The 17,819-nt window shown below is 36.9% G+C and overlaps 1 protein-coding gene across 33 annotated transcripts in view; it reads left to right on the top strand.

Annotated features, from left to right (window-relative positions):
* nrg1 (neuregulin 1) overlaps nucleotides 1-17,819 on the top strand; it is a 191,798-nt gene that overhangs the window by 116,380 nt on the left and 57,599 nt on the right. For 11 of the 33 annotated variants that reach the window (XR_012386001.1, XM_073914241.1, XM_073914229.1 and 8 more), the window contains exon 1: nucleotides 10,273-11,574. The exons of 21 other annotated variants lie outside the window; for them this stretch is intronic. Coding sequence is in view for 6 of the 12 variants with exons in the window: in XM_073914229.1 (XP_073770330.1) it covers nucleotides 10,917-11,574 (658 nt within the window). In the remaining 6 variants the exon portion in view is untranslated. Of the gene's footprint in view, nucleotides 1-10,272; nucleotides 11,575-17,819 lie in introns of those variants that run through there. One more of the 33 variants, XM_073914254.1, reaches the window with a different exon arrangement.

Below are 17,819 nucleotides of genomic sequence, written 5' to 3'. Positions count from 1 at the left end.
GGATATTTACCGGTATCACTGTGTGAAAGGGGCTAAAGTCCCACACATCAATCGTCTTTTTAGATCCTTCCGTCAACTAACAGCCGACGAATCCCCTGTTGCAAGCATCAGAAAAATGACAGGAACAGCATAAGGCTGGGCTATAATGCTGAGGAGTTTTTCCAAAATAACCCTCAACCACTGACTTTTCTCAGCTTCATCTTTGGGTAGAAAAAATAACTCTAACTTTCCCCTCAAACTTCCAATAATATCCAGCTGAGCACATCGTCTTCATGACTTGATTTAACCGGGATCTGCTACAGTGTTTGTCCGGAGGTTTCTATTTTCCCAGGTTTGTGCACGCAACAACTGGGTGGGGCTTAAATTTTGTATCGACGTCACGCCGAAACGGCTAAAGACTCATTTTCAAGACGATTCATTTGAAGCACTATGAGTCGGCTCTTTGATAGATGGATCAATAGTTTTAAACACTGCCACTTTCAGATTTAAGCCTTAGCTGGATTTCCCTTCACTTAGAGCTGTGTCACACATTACATGATGGTCATTTTCAAAAACCTATAATAAGGGCCCTTTAAAAGTTCACAAACATAAACAAGATGTCACTGTCATATTGGAAGTAGATTTAAAATCAGGAATACATTCTAAGCTTTTTTCTGAAGACCAGCATGATTGGACACAACATTATTCAGAGGATTCTATGAAAGCAAGAACTCTACACAATAGTACATAAATCCCAATATCAATAGTACTTTAAGGAAATTAATATATTCATTTTGAATATATGTGTTATAATAGGGTTTTTCTCCATACAATTCAATTCAAGTTTAGTTGAGTTTAACCCTACTTTATAAGATTCCTTAAGTAAAGATCATAACAATCACACAATTTCTTCAATAGCAAATGGTAAGGAGGATGATATTGTGTAACTTGTAAGTTATTGCTTATTTTGGTAGTTACATAGTTTGATTTATTGGATGACATCTGATTGGATCCTCCAGAAACAGCCATAAAGGAGGTTGGTGTTGTGAATTTGTCCCCTTCGAGTGTGCATGCTCATTAGCCTGGGCAACCTTTTTGATTGTTTGGCAGTTCTTATTAGTTTTCGTTGGTAATTCCAAATCTGAAAATAAAATTGCTTGGAAACCCAATGTTTCCCAATAAGATCGAGACTTGTATATGTGAATTTCAAAGATGGCTGTTGAATAAAATGGCTTGCTTGACTTTGGCATAGCTTCCATAACACTGTAAAAATCTGAAATGTTTTTTTTAATACACTGAGACACAAAGAGGTGCCATTATTCTCCTCGCAGTTCATCCATCAAGTATTAAAAGGCAACTCATAATTTACAAATACTTTCAGCAGACCATGAATAACTCCAAAAACTTAAAACAAGTCTTTCTGCAGCAGCATCACTTGTTAAATATTAATATACCATGGGGAATGCATATAGAAAATACTCTGGAGGAACAAAACACAGTGAACTCAAAACAGCATTGGCCACAGATATGCTTGTAAGATTAATGGCATGTTAAAATAATGATATACTCTGTTTTCCTAATGTATATGGTTTATTTGACACACAGCCTTATCATCTGAAGTGACTGGTTTCAATTTTTGAATAGAAATTGTAAGTTATAATTTGAGAGTGATCTCTGTCACGCCACACTCCTCCATATAACAGCCATTCGGGAAAAGCTCTGAAGGAGAGAACATACTGCACCTTCAGACCGCATGAATAATTACAGCACTGCACTGCAGCACCATCAGGAGAGTTTGGCTTTTATAGAAACATCATTACAAGAATAAACTGACTAATGCAGCAGCAGTGTCACGATGAAATGCTTCAAAGGAGATGGCAGAATGGGGCAAGTGGAAAACCACTGACTGTATTGTTTTTGCTTTGCATAAATAAATATGTTTTTGTATTTAGATGATGAAAGTATTATCTCGATATTTAATAAAGCCAATATAGGGTTGCAGGGCTTCAGATTAAATCACTAATTTGAATCCAAGGTTTAAAAACAAAATAGATTATTCAATCCATGATCAACTGTTGATATGATCAACCCTTAACACAAAAACAAATACTTTGTTCTGGAATTCGCAAATTAAGATAGTTTATACAAGTTTTTATATTTTGTTTTCAGATGACACCTAAAAAGGGTCATGAACTGAGAAACCAAAATTTCCTTGACCTTTTGACTGATAAGAGTTCACAGTATTGTAAAGACATCCTGCGATTTTCAGAGCTCAAATCCTTGTTATCAGTGTCTGCTTCTAATTCACTGCTTGTTTAGCCTTGCTAATATGCAAATCTGTCAGCCAATCACAGCAGTGGGTGTTTACTTCTTAGTAGGTATGGGTTTCGTTAAGGTTTTAACGTTATTACTGCTTTTATGGATACCACTTACCGGTACGTTTTTTTTACCGTTTTTCTTATCTGTCCTTTTTTTGTAGTGTTTTTAATAAAAAAACAAAAAACAAATTGAACAGAATTAACAACACTTTATTTTATTATTAAGTTTTTAATGTAAAATAAAACGAAACCAATAATTGTAAAACAAATAAATAATTTTCTACAATGGTTTGGAATAAAATGATACAACAAGTCAACATGTTTGCGTTTTCTGGCAGAAGTCGGGAGTTTTCTTGGTTTATTGTGCTCCCTGCAGTTGAAAATACCCTCTTTGAGTTGTAAAATGCATTTAAATGAGTTCATGTTTGTGATTTTTTATTAATATATTTGCGTAAATGAGTTAACATTGTTTTGGAGGTTAACTGTGTTTTCAAGACTTTTGCAGCATCTTGCAATGTAAAAAAAGCTGTTTTTTTATAATTTCGTAATAAGCATAGTTTATTATTAGGCTATACATAGGCTATATTTGTAAATACTGTAATGTAAAAGCATTTTTAATGTTTAAGATTTATTTAAGCTACTGCAGAAAAAATGCTGTTGTCATTGTAACCGAATATGTGTGTTTATTTAACTATCAATATCAGACTAATTTAGTTGATTGACTGCTGGATGATGTAACATTACCGTCAGTAGGTAGGCAGTCAAAGCATTTCATTACTTTTCATTGCAGTTGATGCACTTTTGAAAGATACTTTGCTTATACAAGAAAACAACTTGTTGTGTTTGTTGCAACGGGCGTTGTCGCAGTCCACTCAGGAAATACATCCCATTTGTTTCTCTCCGCAAGCTTACGAGCTGTGTGTGCGCGCGAGTCTGTGTCGCAAGCTATGTGCCTCCGCTGAGTGCGTGTGCACAGCCGAGAACTGTGAAGGCTTTTATACTTGACGCGTTTGCCTGAAACATGAGCATTTCTCATGTGAGATTACCAACTGTGCAGACGAATATCAAATATCGCAAATTAGAAGAGGTTGGTCAGTTAAATTATGCTACTGTAAGTAATGTTTATTTAGCAATGATTTTCCAGTATCAATAGCAGAACTGTTACCGTCAGAGCTTATCGATACTTCAGACTTTTATAATGTAGCATCGATACCGATAAAGTACCGAGTTTCGGAACCCATGCCTACTTCTGAGTCTATAAATGGCACTTTCAAATAGAGCATTCCTATGAGGTATCAAAAACAAGACTAAATTATGATTTCTTTTTAATGTAAAAGTATTGATAACATTATCAGTGGACCTTAAAGAAAGGGTAGATCATGAACTCTAAGTATTAACAAATTATGACTTTATAGATCAAGAATTAAATAAATCGGTAACACTTTCAAACAATGGCCCATTAATTAATGTTATAGTTTACAAACATAAAAAACAATGAACAGAACATGTATTTACAGTTTTTATTAATCTTTGTTAACAGTTATTTTGTGGCTGTCTTGAATACTTGATTCTGATTAATCAGTAGTGATATTTCAAGGTTTGTTATTCCTAGATAACAACCTCTGAACAGCACAGGCTCATCTGGATATTTCAAATCATCTTGACCATCAGTGAATACGCTCACATCCATATACTTACATCCACATTCATATTTACATGCTTGTCTGTCACTATCTGAATAATAGTTTAGTGCAGGCTCCATTATTTCAGTTTCACTTCTTTCAGCTCTGTTTTTGACAGTTTGATAATATTTTGTGACTGAAAGATGAGCAGGTTAGTAAAAAGAGAAAGGTTCTGTCATCTTTGCATGTAATTAAAGAATTTATTAACTATTTTAACTCTGAACAATGTCTTGTGTCTAATTTTTATGTTTCGTGGCAAGTAGCTGTGTAATAAGCGGGATAAAGTACATCTAGTCGGTTGTTTTCCCAGAATAAATCCCTTTAGCCTTATACAATCGATATCAGACTTTATTCTGTGATAACAACCTCCTGGATGTTCTTTATCACTTATTTGAAGTTAGTTCATAGTGTACTGTATTTTAATAAATCGTTCATAGTGCACTGTATTTTAATAAATCGTTAGTATATGTTGAACTATGATTTATTAACGCTATACAAGTATTGCTGTACAAAAATCTTAGATCACGTTAGTAAATACATTCAATAATAGTAACTGCTGGAGCATTTTTTTAAAGTTTTAACAAGCAATAATGCTATGTATAAATTTATGACAAATATGAATATATTAAATGTGGAGTAAGTCACATTTTGCTGCAATATTATTTAGACAAGCATTGGTTTTCAATGGAGAATTCTACATCAATGAGCTCATTTCAATTTCATGTTGATTTTATGTTGCATCAGACACTGAACTGGTCTCTCAGTAGCTTTTGTGTGTGTGTGTGTGTGTGTGTGTGTGTGTGTGTGTGCATGTGTGTGAGATGAATGATCCTGCAGCGGTGGCACCAGTCGGGCGGGCTGCTGAAGGTGAGGGCACTAACACACACTCAGACGTGACGCTGTGTGTCTGCCTCCACAGTGACAGCGCAGGAGAAAAGGCCTCTCTATTTCTTTAAAAGCTCCTCAATGTTTGTGCGTCAGCAGAGAAAGGGAACGTTATTGAATTGGTGCCCGAGACCTTGTTTCGTATTTGTTAATAAAACTCTTGCCTTGACGTGTTTGGCATGAAAAGCGTCTCATCTCCTAATGCAGCAGTAACCCGTCACCTGCCAAACCAATGCTGTTTCCCTTACTGTTCGGAGATTATTCCAGGCCACGTCCCCTATTGCCCATTTTAAGCTGTAAATAAGTCATTCCACTTCCTGTATGAAGGATTTTATACTGATCCTCATTTCTCTTTTCTTTTTTTATATATACTGTACACTCACTGGCCACTTTATTAGGTACACCTGTCCTTCTGCTCGTTAACACAAATTTCTAATCAGCTAATAACATGGCAGCAATTCAATGAATTTAGGTACATGGTCATGGTAATCTGCTGCAGTTTAAACAAAGCATCAGAATGGGAAAGAAACGTGATTTAAGTGACTTTGAACATGATTGTTGGTGCCAGACGGGCTTGTCTGAGTATTTCAGAAACTGCTGATCTACTGGGATTTTCACGCACAACCATCTCTAGGGTTTTCAGCTGATAGAAAGGCAATAGTAACTCAAATAACCACTCGTTACAACCGAGGTATGCAGAAGAGCATCTCTGAATGCACAACATGTAAAACAAAGAACATGCAAACTCTACACAGAAATGGCAACTGACCCAGGTGAAGCTCAAACTAGCAACCTTCTTGCTGTGAGACGATCATGCTACCCACTGCGCCACCGTTACGCCCTAATGTCGTTCTATTGCACCCATTTTTGTATCAGTTTAAATAAATTTGGAATTGGAATTTATTCTGTTTTTACGTCATAGTTTATCCAGATTTTTTTCTTATAGGATAAAATGTTTATCCTAATCAGTTGTGCGCATTAGTTTTTCAAAACGTATGCCATTTCCATTAAGTATTTTTAGGCAGCAGTATTACAAATGTGCTTAAAAATCGGATGAAAAGATAACTAATGAGAGTCCATTTCCTCTGTTCTGTGAGAGTTGAGGGGTCATGGCTGTTGACCTGACCTTTTGAACCCTCTGCATTCACACACCCTCGTGTCCATTTGATTCCCGGCCTAATGGCAATGAGACCCGGGACAGCTTAACAGGCCTGGGGGGACTTAAAGCCCTCAGTATCTGCTTCATTTACCCCTGCAGGGGCTTCTGCTTAATGCCGCGTGCTGTGTGGTCACTAATTCCAGCTCATCTGATAATGGGAACAACTCATCAGTCCATGTCAGTATTGGAGGACTGAGATAATAATGGTGGAAGGCAATGCACATGCTTATGTGGATAAAAGAGTGCGAATGTCATCATTTAAAGATCATTTCAAAACTTAGTCAGACTGTGCTGATGTCAAGGATGAGTCGGAATCTGACTAATCTGGTCAACAGATGGCCACTGTCTGGGTTAACGTAATAGATTTGGAGACTCTTCTGTTCCAACAGGTGAATTTGTGTTAGTTTTGTGTAATTTCTATTGAAAGTAGTTCAGTTTGTTTGTTTGTTAATTTTTTGTTTGTTCGTTTCTTTGTTTGTTCTTTCTTTCATTTATTTGTTTGTTTGTTTGTTCATTTGTTCATTCATCCCCTTGCTTGTTTGTTTATCATTTTGTTTTACTTTGTTCATTTGATCATCCGTTTGCTCATTTGTTCGTTCGTTTGTTCGTTTCTTTGTTTGTTTTTTCATTCATTTGTTTGTTTGTTTGTTCATTCGTTCATTCATCCCCTTGCTTGTTTGTTTATCATTTTGTTTGTTTTACTTTGTTCATTCGTTTGTTCATTTGTTCGTTCGTTTATTCGTTTGTTTGTTCGTTTGTTAATTCCCCCCTTCATTTTTTTTTCTTCTTTTTAAAATATTTTCTAAATAATGTTTGACAGAGCAAGGACATTTTCACAGTTTGTCTGGTAATATTTTTTCTTCTAGGAAAAGTCTTATTTGTTTTATTTCAGCTAGAATAAAAGCAGTTTTTAATTTTTTAAACACCACTTTAGGGACAAAATTATTTTAGAAATTTAGAATTATGTTTAGAAATGTGTTGAAAAAATCTGCTCTCTGTTGAACAGAAATTGGGGAAAAATAACAAGCGGTCTAATAATTCAGGAGGGGCTAATAATTCTGACTTCAACTATATATATGTGTGTGTGTGTGTGTGTGTGTGTGTGTGTGTGTGTGTGTGTGTGTGTGTGTGTGTGTGTGTGTGTGTGTGTGTGTGTGTGTGTGTGTGTGTGTGTGTGTGTTTGTTTGTTTGTGTGTGTGCGCGCGTGCATGCGTGTGTGTGTGTTTGTTTAATTTGTGTTTGTTTTGTGTAATTACAAATGAAAGTAGTTTAGTTTGTTTATTTGTTACATTTTTGTTGATTGTTCATTCGTTCATTTGTTTGTTTGTTCGTTTATTTGTGCTTTTGCTCATTTATTCCTTTGATTGTTTATCGGTTTGTTTGTTTCTGTTTGTTCATTCATTCGTTTGTTTGTTTGTTCGTTTGTCCATTTCTACTCATTTGTTCAATCATTCATTCATTTGTTCATTTGTTCTCTCTTTAATTCATTCCTTCAATCGCTCATTCATTCACTGATTTATTTATTAAATATTAATTGGTCGAAATATTTAAAAATGTTGGTGGCTTATTGGTTAGCGCTGTCACCTCACAGCAAGAAGGTTGCTGGTTCTAGTCGCAGCTGGGAGCAATCCAAAGACACTCACTATTGGTGAATTGCATGAACTAAATTGGCCATAGTGTATCCGCTGCATAAAAAAAGCTGGAATAGTTGGCGGTTCATTCCGCTGTGGTGACCCTTGATATATAAGGGACAAAGCCAAAGGAACATGAATGAATGAAGAATGAATTCATAGTGATTTAAAATTTTGTTAATTCCACCAATTGTTTCATTCCTAACTTGTGTTATCAATATACATGTCCGAAAATGTTTCGTTTTATAATAGAAATTCTTAAGATTTCTGAGAAATTCTATAAATTATTGTGTTATAGTGAGCAAATTGTGATTATAACCGCCATAGAAATGAATGGGGAAAATCTGGGTGCATTAAAGTATTCGGGTTATTGTTATAAAGATTTTAAAATGCTTCACAAAAAATAAATAAAAGAATCTTAATAATAAATACAGGCATAATGAAAATTATTATAACCAGTGTTATTTTTGTAACATTCAGCATTTTAAATTATTCAGCCATTTGTTATATAATCACTTCCATATTAAATAATAACCAAGATGAATCACACTGGCATCTGTGGAATTAGCTTCATTTTGAGATCACTGAAGCAAATTGCACTAATAGCAATAAGACACTAGTAATGCACTACAAAACAGTGACGAAAGGGTTCATTAGAAAAGCCTTGTTCTTATTCTTAGCACAACTGATGTGTAGGAATAACGTCTCATTACAGTAAACTCACTGATTTCCGGTGTGGCTGCAGTTTTCCCTGTGGAGTCTGTTCCTCATTCAGTATTTATTGGTCACGAATGGGGGTTCTGGACCGCCCGCGATCTCTCGGCCCCTGAGTCAGCGTTCCTTCAGCATGTAGAGGCAAATGTGATTATAGAACAGTAAAGGGCAGACTGAATATATACCAACATTACTCAAACAAATCAATTTAGCTTTTAAAAAAAACAGCTCTGTGGTTTAAAAAAAGCTGTTTGATTGAATGATGCTGTGAGGGGGCTTATAAAAAAATTCCATTCATGTTTTATTCTCTGTTGTTTTTAGCACCATAGTAGTGTTATTAAATAAAGAAAACATTTGTAAAAAAAAAAAAAAAAAAAGACAATTATAATATTTCTGCGACACGGCAAGATTTCACAGCAAGAAGTTTGCTGGTTTGAGTCCTGGCTGGGTCAGTTGGCATTTCTGTGTGGAGTTTGCAAGTTCTCCCCGTGTTGGCATGGGTTTCCTCAGGGTGCTCCGGTTTTCCCCGCAAGTCCAAAGAGATGCGCTATAGGTGAATTGAATAAACTAAATTGGCTTCAGTATATGATTGTGTAAGGGTGTTTCCCAATACTGGGCATACCCACCAACACTCCCGTTTTCCCCTGGGAGTCTCCCATATTTCAGAGCCACAGAGTTTTGTAATTTCTCCCAGAAACCTCCCAGAATTTAACCCCTTATTGCGGTCCTCAGGTGTTTGGTACAATCTGTAACACCCCCAGACCCACGGCGTAAAACGTGCTGGATAAGTTAGCGATTCAGGACACCTGATGAATAAGGGGACTAAGCCGAAGGAAAATGAATGTATGAATGGAATATTTCTAACGTCTCCCAATTATGGATGCATGTGTGTGCATATGTGTGAAAGTTTGTCCTATGAAGAAATGCTTCATTTAAGACTATTTTAAACAGCAGTTCGCATTTCAATATTTTGTTTATAATTTTTATTGATTTTCGATGAGTGAAAAAAAATAGTTTTTGGGTTCAACTTTGCGTTTTCTGAACAAAAAGCATCAAAAGTTATCAAGAAAAGCACCTAAAATATCAATACACACATTTGTGTAGATTTTTAAACTCAAAATCTTGAAAAAGAAAGTATTCTGGACATATTCTGCATTAACTACACTGCATATACAATTGAAGTAATGACTTTTTCTTTTTTGAATATTTTCCAAGTGATGTTTAACAGAGCAAGGAAATGTTCACAGTATGTCTGATAATATTTTTTCTTCTGGAGAAAGTCTTATTTGTTTTGTTTCGGCTAGAATAAAAGCAGTTTTTAATTTTTAAAAAACATTTTAAGGTCAAAACTATTAGCCTCTTTCAGCTATGTATTTTTTGGTAGTCTACAGATCAAACCATCGTTATACAATAACTTGCCTAATTACCCTAACCTGCCTAGTTACCCTAATTAACCTAGTTAGACCTTTGAATGTCACTTTAAGCTGCATAGAAGTGTTTCATGGCAAATATAAAATAAATCAGTTATTAGAAATGATTAAAACTATTATGTTTAGAAATGTGTTGAGAAAATCTTCTCTCCGTTAAACAGATATTGGGGGAAAAACAAACGAGGGGCTGATAATTCCGGGGGGCTAATAATTCTGACTGTATGTCAGCACTTTCTAGAAATCAGTATCCGTTTCTATCCATTGAATAAAAAACATATCACTTGACCACTAACAGAAACATTATCAGCATATTCCCCTGAGAAACGTCCCATCCGTGTATGTGATACAACTCTATCCTCTTCCAGAATCAATGACAGGAGGAGGATGAGTGAATGAGAGAGAGAGAAAGAGAGAGAGACTGTCTCATTCGCTGGCGATCTTTCTAATTGGATCAAGCGCAGACTTGCCCGACTCACTGCTTTGTGTTCATAGTGTGAGAGGAGAGAGGCACCAGACAGAGCGAGAGACAGAACGTATGTGTTGGTGTGATGGATCAGGAGAGGGAGAAAGAGGAGGGGTGAAAGAAGGGGTGTGTGTGTGTGTGTCTCTTCACTTCTGTCTACTCGTCCTTCCGTGTTGTTCTGCGTGCAAGTCTTTAACGAGGATCCCGTGCCTCGATCGGACCCACACCTGCTGCTTTCGGGTGATTCAGCCGTTTTTGAGAGAGCATGAACCGCAGCCCAGGCGCGGCAGCCCCCTCCTCCAACCCTGCCCCCAGGTGAGTGCTGCACTCTCTCCGGGACTCTCTGAGGCGGGATCCACCCTCAGCCGGCCTTAAGCATCCGGAGCATATGCCTTATTTATAGACCTGCTGCCTGTGTTTTTCTTCCTGCTTCTTTGGAGAGACCTGGGCGACAGAAATTAGAGGCACGGAAGTCTTCTTCTTCTTCCTCTTTAGTAACGAGGTTAGTGAGTGGAGTGTCGTGTCCGAGCCCCTTCCCCCTCGCTGCTGATCTGATAATGGAAAGAAGACTTTATGAGGCAGCGTGTCGGCCGGCGCTGCTGCAGCACTAGAGCGAGGTCTGCACAGCTGCTGACGAGAGAGAGAACCAGAGGAGATGAAGTCGGAGGCGGCGGAGGACATCTCAGCCGGACTCGCATCTCAAGAGACTCCTTCTGATGCCTTGTCTGAGGTCGCCACCAAAGAAACGCCCGAGGAAGCAGGAGAGAACGTGCCGGGGGACGGTGACAGCTCCGAGCGGGGTCCTCTGGGATGCGTGCCTTTGCCTGCAGTCGCATGCTGCTGTGTGTGCCTCGAGCTGGAGCGGGTAAATAACTGCGTCCGCTCTGAAAAAATCTGCATCCTGCCCATCTTGGCCTGTTTGCTGAGTCTGGCCCTCTGCACCGCTGGCCTCAAGTGGGTCTTTGTGGACAAAATCTTTGAATACGAGCCACCGACCCATCTCGATTTAAAGCGTATAGGACAGGATCCTATAATAAATTCAGACTTCACTCAGAATCCTGTATCAGTTTCACCTTCCTCAGTCACTCTATCTGTCCCAGGACAGCCCAAGGTCTTTGTGGAGGGGGACACCACAGCTGGACCTTTTGAGGTGCCTCCGTCTAAAGTGGCTGGTTTCACACCCACTGCAGCAGTGACAGTTCACCCAAACTCTGTGTCTCCACCCAGCCCCAAGAGCACCTTTAGACCTGTCCAGAATGACACTGCTAACCAGTTACCAACTCTGGAATCTAATGAAATTATTCCAAAGACCTGTAAGTACAATCCTAGTTCACTTTTGGGTCATGATTGTAGTTTTAGTTGTAGATATTGTCACATCATAGCATCTGCACTGAATCCTAAAATTGTTGTATTTACCACTGTCAGTACTGATTGTGCATTCATGGTAGATCAAAGAACCTTATTTGTGAGTGATCTGAGAGCCGGATTTGAGCGTCATTGTATGGTATGTCACTTCATACCACACGTGTTGTATCTTGTCGGTTTTGCTGCACACTTTTGTGACTAAGCCCTAAAAGTTTAAGTTTAGGTGGGCGTCAGAAGTGACGCAGACACCCCTTTGAAGCCGCTTGATGATTACTGTGTCAGATCTAAACACTATTACCGGTTACCTGCCCACGTGAGTTGCATCAGACCGTGGTCATGGCACATGCAGCACTGATAGTGTGTGATAATGCAGCAGTGCTGCAGTAAAAGGAGGACACTTCCTGTTGGCTCTGCTCCATTTCAAGGTCAGTGTCTCCACAAAGACTAGCCGATGCCCTTCCAGAGAAAGATGATCATCAGTAATACTATCTGCTCTCCACCATGACTTTGAGAGCTTGAAGAATTATAACGGCTGGAGGACTGCCAGGCTTCCACTCACTCTCGGATCTCCCACCCTTTCCTTTTTTTTTTCTCCCCATTTTTGTATGCTTCCCTGCCACTTTTAGCCGTGTGGAGCAATGCCCATTCATCCTACAAGAAATTTCCTGAATAATAATAATAATGTGAATGTATTTGCGGTCGGAGCTCATTGTGCTAATGTAGCTGATTTATTTAATCTGAGCCCTTCAGAGTTTTACTTAAATCCATTTGATAGATTGGATTATCTCACCTCATCTGTCAGAGGTTAAGACTGCTTCTTATGTAAAACACTGAGCCATTACACAATGGAAATCTGCTGGGTGTCTTTGGGAGTTCTTAAATTAACACAAAACACAAAAAAAGCTTGCACTTTTACCTTTGATTGCAATGGAGACAGTTTATTAATGGAAAATGTCAGGATGGATATATGTTTTTTTACCATCAAAGGTGGCAATCTATAATTAATCTTCAGCATATATAGCTAATATCATGGTAAAACAAATGAGTCTAAAGTAATGCTATAAATGTTATTTATCAAATTAGATATGACATCAAACTCTAATGGGCATAACTGATGAGAAAACACTAAAAGGACTGTAGCGTTTTACAGTATTAAATTGTTATAATTACAGCCATATATCCCTAACAACCTGAATGAAAGTTTTCTTTTGTGTTTAATTAAGATCATTAAAAGCAGAGTCTTAAAGTTTATGCTTTGGACAATAAGATCCAGGGCTGTGCCATGTCAAGATCTTCATAACCTGACTTCACCTTAGCATCGTGCTTCATTTGGCTGCAGCAGTGCACATTTTGCTTAAACGGAGTGCTGCTGGGAAGCTCAAAGACCCTCCCTCTGTAAGCACTGTGATCAATTGTCCAGGCCTGAAATGGAAATGCAATCGGTTGTGTTGGAAATTTCAGTCTAAATCAATAACAGACAGCAGATCAGCTGACTAACAAGGAAGCTTTAGTTAAAGTGATTCTGAGCCTGATGAAGTATGTGGCAAGTTTTGTGAGATCAAAGAACAGGATGGACTTAATATTAGATTCAAATGCATCTTGGCTGCATAGATGTGATGCTTGTGTGTTCTATTCATACAGTTGGCATCATTATGTATTGCATTAGTATTTTATTACATTTAGTACATTACATTATTTAAAGTTGTTCCAAATGTAGTTTGGAAGAGTAGTTTAAAACAATGTAATTTGGAACAGTGAAGTTTGGAATAATGTAGTTTGGAATAATGTAGTTTGGAACAGTGTAGTTTAGAACAATATACTTTGGAACAATGTAGTTTGGAACAATGTAGTTTGGAACAATGTAGTTGTTCCAAATGTAGTTTAAAACAGTGTAGTTGCTCCAAATGCAGTTTGTTAGAGTGTTGGAACAATATATTAGATATATTTGTATATTAATATATTTGTTAGAGTGTTGGACCAATATATTTGGTCCAAATTTAGTTTGGAACAGCATAGCTAGTTTTGTGTAGTTTGCAACAATGTAGTTGTTCTAAATTCCAAATAGCAGTTGTTCCAAATTGGAGTCAGGTACATGGTTCTTTAGAAGATATAATGTGAAATAATGTTGTTCTAACGACTATACTCTTACAATGCCAGTATAATTGATTCCTTTTATACAGGACTTAAGACTAAAGTTTTTGCTCACTGGCTTGTTGGTTGCTTTTTCAAAGTTACTAGAAACTCACTGGTTGGCCAATCATCATAAATCATTTTTGTGTTGTACAGACATTTTTGCAATAAGTGATATTATTGTCATTTTAAGACCATTTTCTGATTATATAATAATTATACAGCAGCATAATAAAGCAAATAAGCATAAATACTTTCAAGGCACAAAATGTTAACTTTTTTTAGATTCTGTAATTTGAGGAAATTTTAAGAGGAAACAAATAAAACTTTGCCACCATTTATGTAGAATGTAAATGACTGAGTAAAATGACTGAGTAACAGCAAAACAGCATTATGTAAACATGATAGGCTATATATATATATGTATGTATGTATGCATGTATGTATGTATGTATGTATGTATGTATGTATGTATGTATGTATGTATGTATGTATGTATGTATATATATATATATATATATATATATATATATATATATATATATATATATATATATATATATATATATATATATATATATTCACAGCTGCAGCTGATGTCAGTGTCTCTATTGCAATCAGATCACAATAATTAACCCCAAAAAAGTGATAACAAAGCAAACACTAGCAGCTTACTAAATACAGCACTACAGCATTTAAAAGAGAGAGCTTGACTTAGAAAGTCACTTGCCTGTTTTATTTGATCAGCTGTTTAAAATACGAAAACAAAATGCAGAGTTTTTCTCCCCTGAGGACTTATCATGCAGTCTCTGTCACTGCTCTCCTCATTATGACATGCTGATGGCCACTGCCACACTGTATCTCCGAAATTATAAATAATTAAAATAGGCACAATCCTAATAAATACACTGCAATAGCAATCTAAATGACTACATTGTCACCTAAAAAGAGCCTCAAAAGTACATTATGTTGTCCAGCAGCTACAATATTTGTCAAACTGTAGTGAGCTATATTTCTCTGCTTGTCATTTTGTCATGTGGGTAGAGTAATAAACGTGGGTGAAGAGGCTGTACAAGGGCTGTTATTGTTGTATATATACTGTTGTATATATACAATATATATATTGCAACAGCAAAAAATGGTTGTTATTGTCACATATTGAGCGATAAGTGGATGTATTGATTATTGCGACAGACCTATTCATGGACCATAATTTTGTTCTTAGTGAATTCTATTTTATACGATTAAAGCTTGCTATTGATCATGATTATTTACTTGTATTGTTCTTCAGGGCATTTTTTGCCTATTTATTTGAAAGTAAAATAGATGGCGGCAATTGGCTGTCTTAATGTGTAATTCATTCACTAAACTAATTCATTTAGATGGCTTACTAATTCAAGGATCAGGCAAATGCATGTGCATGAATGGGATTCTCTGAATCAATCAATGAGCGAATCACCCAATTCATTCAAAGTATCATTCAGTCATTCAGTGACAGCACACTGTTGTGTTGATTTCAGAAGAGCACTCTGGTTGTAACATGTTGCTTTAGAGGTATGTTTCACTTGTGGGTCTGTGTGTGCAATGCTTATTTGTATGGCTTTATCAATGAGACTCTCTCACACACCGACAGATCAAACGGATTTCAGAATTAAATCTAATTCTGTAATTTAAAGTTTAGGTTGATGATCCAGCCATGCAAATAAAGTTCATTCACAAGTGTTTGTTTCAAATCAGGTTAAATAAAATACAACCGGCTAAATTAGCTAATGCAGTGACTGTGTTATATGCCGATGTATCTGCTGAAATACACCTACATTGGGTTGGTGGGTCAAGCACTGGAAATAACTTGATATATGCGGGACACACTTGTAATGATGCCTTGCTTCTGTTGAACACAGAAGTTATTTTGAAAAATGTTGGAAACCAGTAACCATTGACTTCCAAAGTATTTGGTTTTTACTATGGAAGTCAATTGTTACTGGTTTTTAAAATCCTACCAAATATATTATTTGGTATTCAACAGAAAAAAAGAAACTCATAAGGTTTTGGAACCACTTCAGAGCGAGTAAATGCTCATTTTTTCGGGGTGTACTATCCCTTTAAGAACTTTTCACACTCCATTGTTTAGCAAATGGGTAGATAAACAGGATGGCTAAATGGTTCATGGAATGTAAGAGAAACATTTTAAAAGTTTTTTATAATAGGATTTTGAAAGATCAGTTTGTTGATTTCTATGTAAATTATTGTTTTAACCAAATTTGGGTAAACATTTTAACCCAGAATTTGGGTTTGTCAATGTTTTACCCAGATTTGAGCTGATAATCTGCAATATTTGTCTTAGTTCTTATGTATTTTTGGATTTCAAGCTTGAGCAACCTGACTCAGATCTTACTGCAGTATTTCAGTGGGAATAAAGCCAAGAATCAGAATTGGTCTTTCTACAGTGCTGAATATAGTGATGCTCTGTGTGGAAACAGCACTATATTCCCCTCCGTTTTATCTGTACACTTTGTGATTTTAGGATTCTGCATCTTCCTTAATTAATTAATGTAAGGAATTGCTGGTGCTGTTTTGTGCTATAGGATTCATGACTACTAATAGACGGTGAAATGGAGCGTACCACTAAGTACATGATAGTAAACATAGGTCTCTATCCCATAAAGCATGCTGCTCATAAATGCACAGCACTGTGAACTCATTAAATAATGTATAAATAACTTCCCATGGACTCCTGAGCTGATGGCTTTATTGATCAGCGCTGCCTGTCTCAACCTTTTAAAATGTCTTGCTTATGATGTCACAGACATGCTATATGTGTTGATGCCATAGCCATCAGAACCTAAAGACATGGATGATTCATTACTTTAGCAAAGAATAGGACTCTTTAAGAGTCTTTCCTTCTGCAAAGCAGTTTTTCTTGAGAATGTCATGTTTCAGATCCGCTCACTGTTGTTCCACTTGATCCTTTTTAATTAACAAATAATCTGTGAAGCTGTTCATTTCATAATTAAGTCTGTTCTCTTTAGTTCAGTGTAATGAGGTTCATGCAGAGTTCATGCCCTGCTTTCAGTAGATGAGCTCAGTCGACGCAGTGATGCCTTTTGCCTCTTATAATGAATGTCTTGTCTTATGGATTGTTGTTCATAGCTAGATGGCAAAGGTTTCACTTTTTAATTGCAGACTGTTGCAAGAGTCTAATTAACCATGTGGTCAAATGGACTACAGTCTGTGTTTGGTGCCATCTAACAAAAAACAAGCTAAGAATAGCAAAGAGCTTTTCAAATGATTTGTTTTACGCAATATCATACCAATAAAAATATTCTTAAATCAGAATTTGACAACAATGTACCACAAAAACAGGCATAAAAGTAAAGTCATCTGAAATCTTAATAAATATGTTTTTTTTTTAAACTGAGAAAACCTATTTCACCCCTTTTTCAAGATTCAAAGGGCCATGAAACCTTATATTGGGTTCAAGTCTACCTTAGAATTGTTTCAAAAAATGCATCATAATGGGCGTGGAGCTCTGGGAGCCGAGGCAGGAGTGGGAGTGGCCAGCAGGGGAGAAGGAGTGGAGTGAACACATGTTGTCACTTGGCTCACAACATGAGACACAAACCGTGACGAGACACATGATTTTATAGTTTACAAAGTTAAAATACAAAGGAATAAGCATTAATTTAATGCCCTGTTATGTGCTATTCGTAATTTCATATATACACAACCACAATTTATGTCATTATAAAGATAATCATGTTTATATTAACAGTAGGGATGTAACGGTATTGTAAATACCGTCATACCGCAATATTAATTTTTTTCGATATTACCGAAGTCGCATGACTCGGTAAAACTATAGGTCCCTTGCGGTCTGTTGTCGCTACAGATCCAGTAATGCGGAAATGGAGTGTGCTGCTAGAAGCGGGGATGAAAAAGAGCTGGAAAACTCTAAAGCGGGTGTTGTCGCGGCATGCGTACTGAATAGCGGTGTTGTCACGCGAGTTCTTATCAGCTGTGTTGTCCCGCGCGTACTGAATAGCGGTGTTGTCAGCACACTGTT

The sequence above is a fragment of the Danio rerio genome, chromosome 10 (genome assembly GCF_049306965.1).
Source record: "Danio rerio strain Tuebingen ecotype United States chromosome 10, GRCz12tu, whole genome shotgun sequence".
NCBI lineage: Eukaryota > Metazoa > Chordata > Actinopteri > Cypriniformes > Danionidae > Danio > Danio rerio.
The sequence above is the reverse complement of the archived record's forward strand: the minus strand, read 5'-3'. Positions and strand labels throughout refer to the sequence as shown.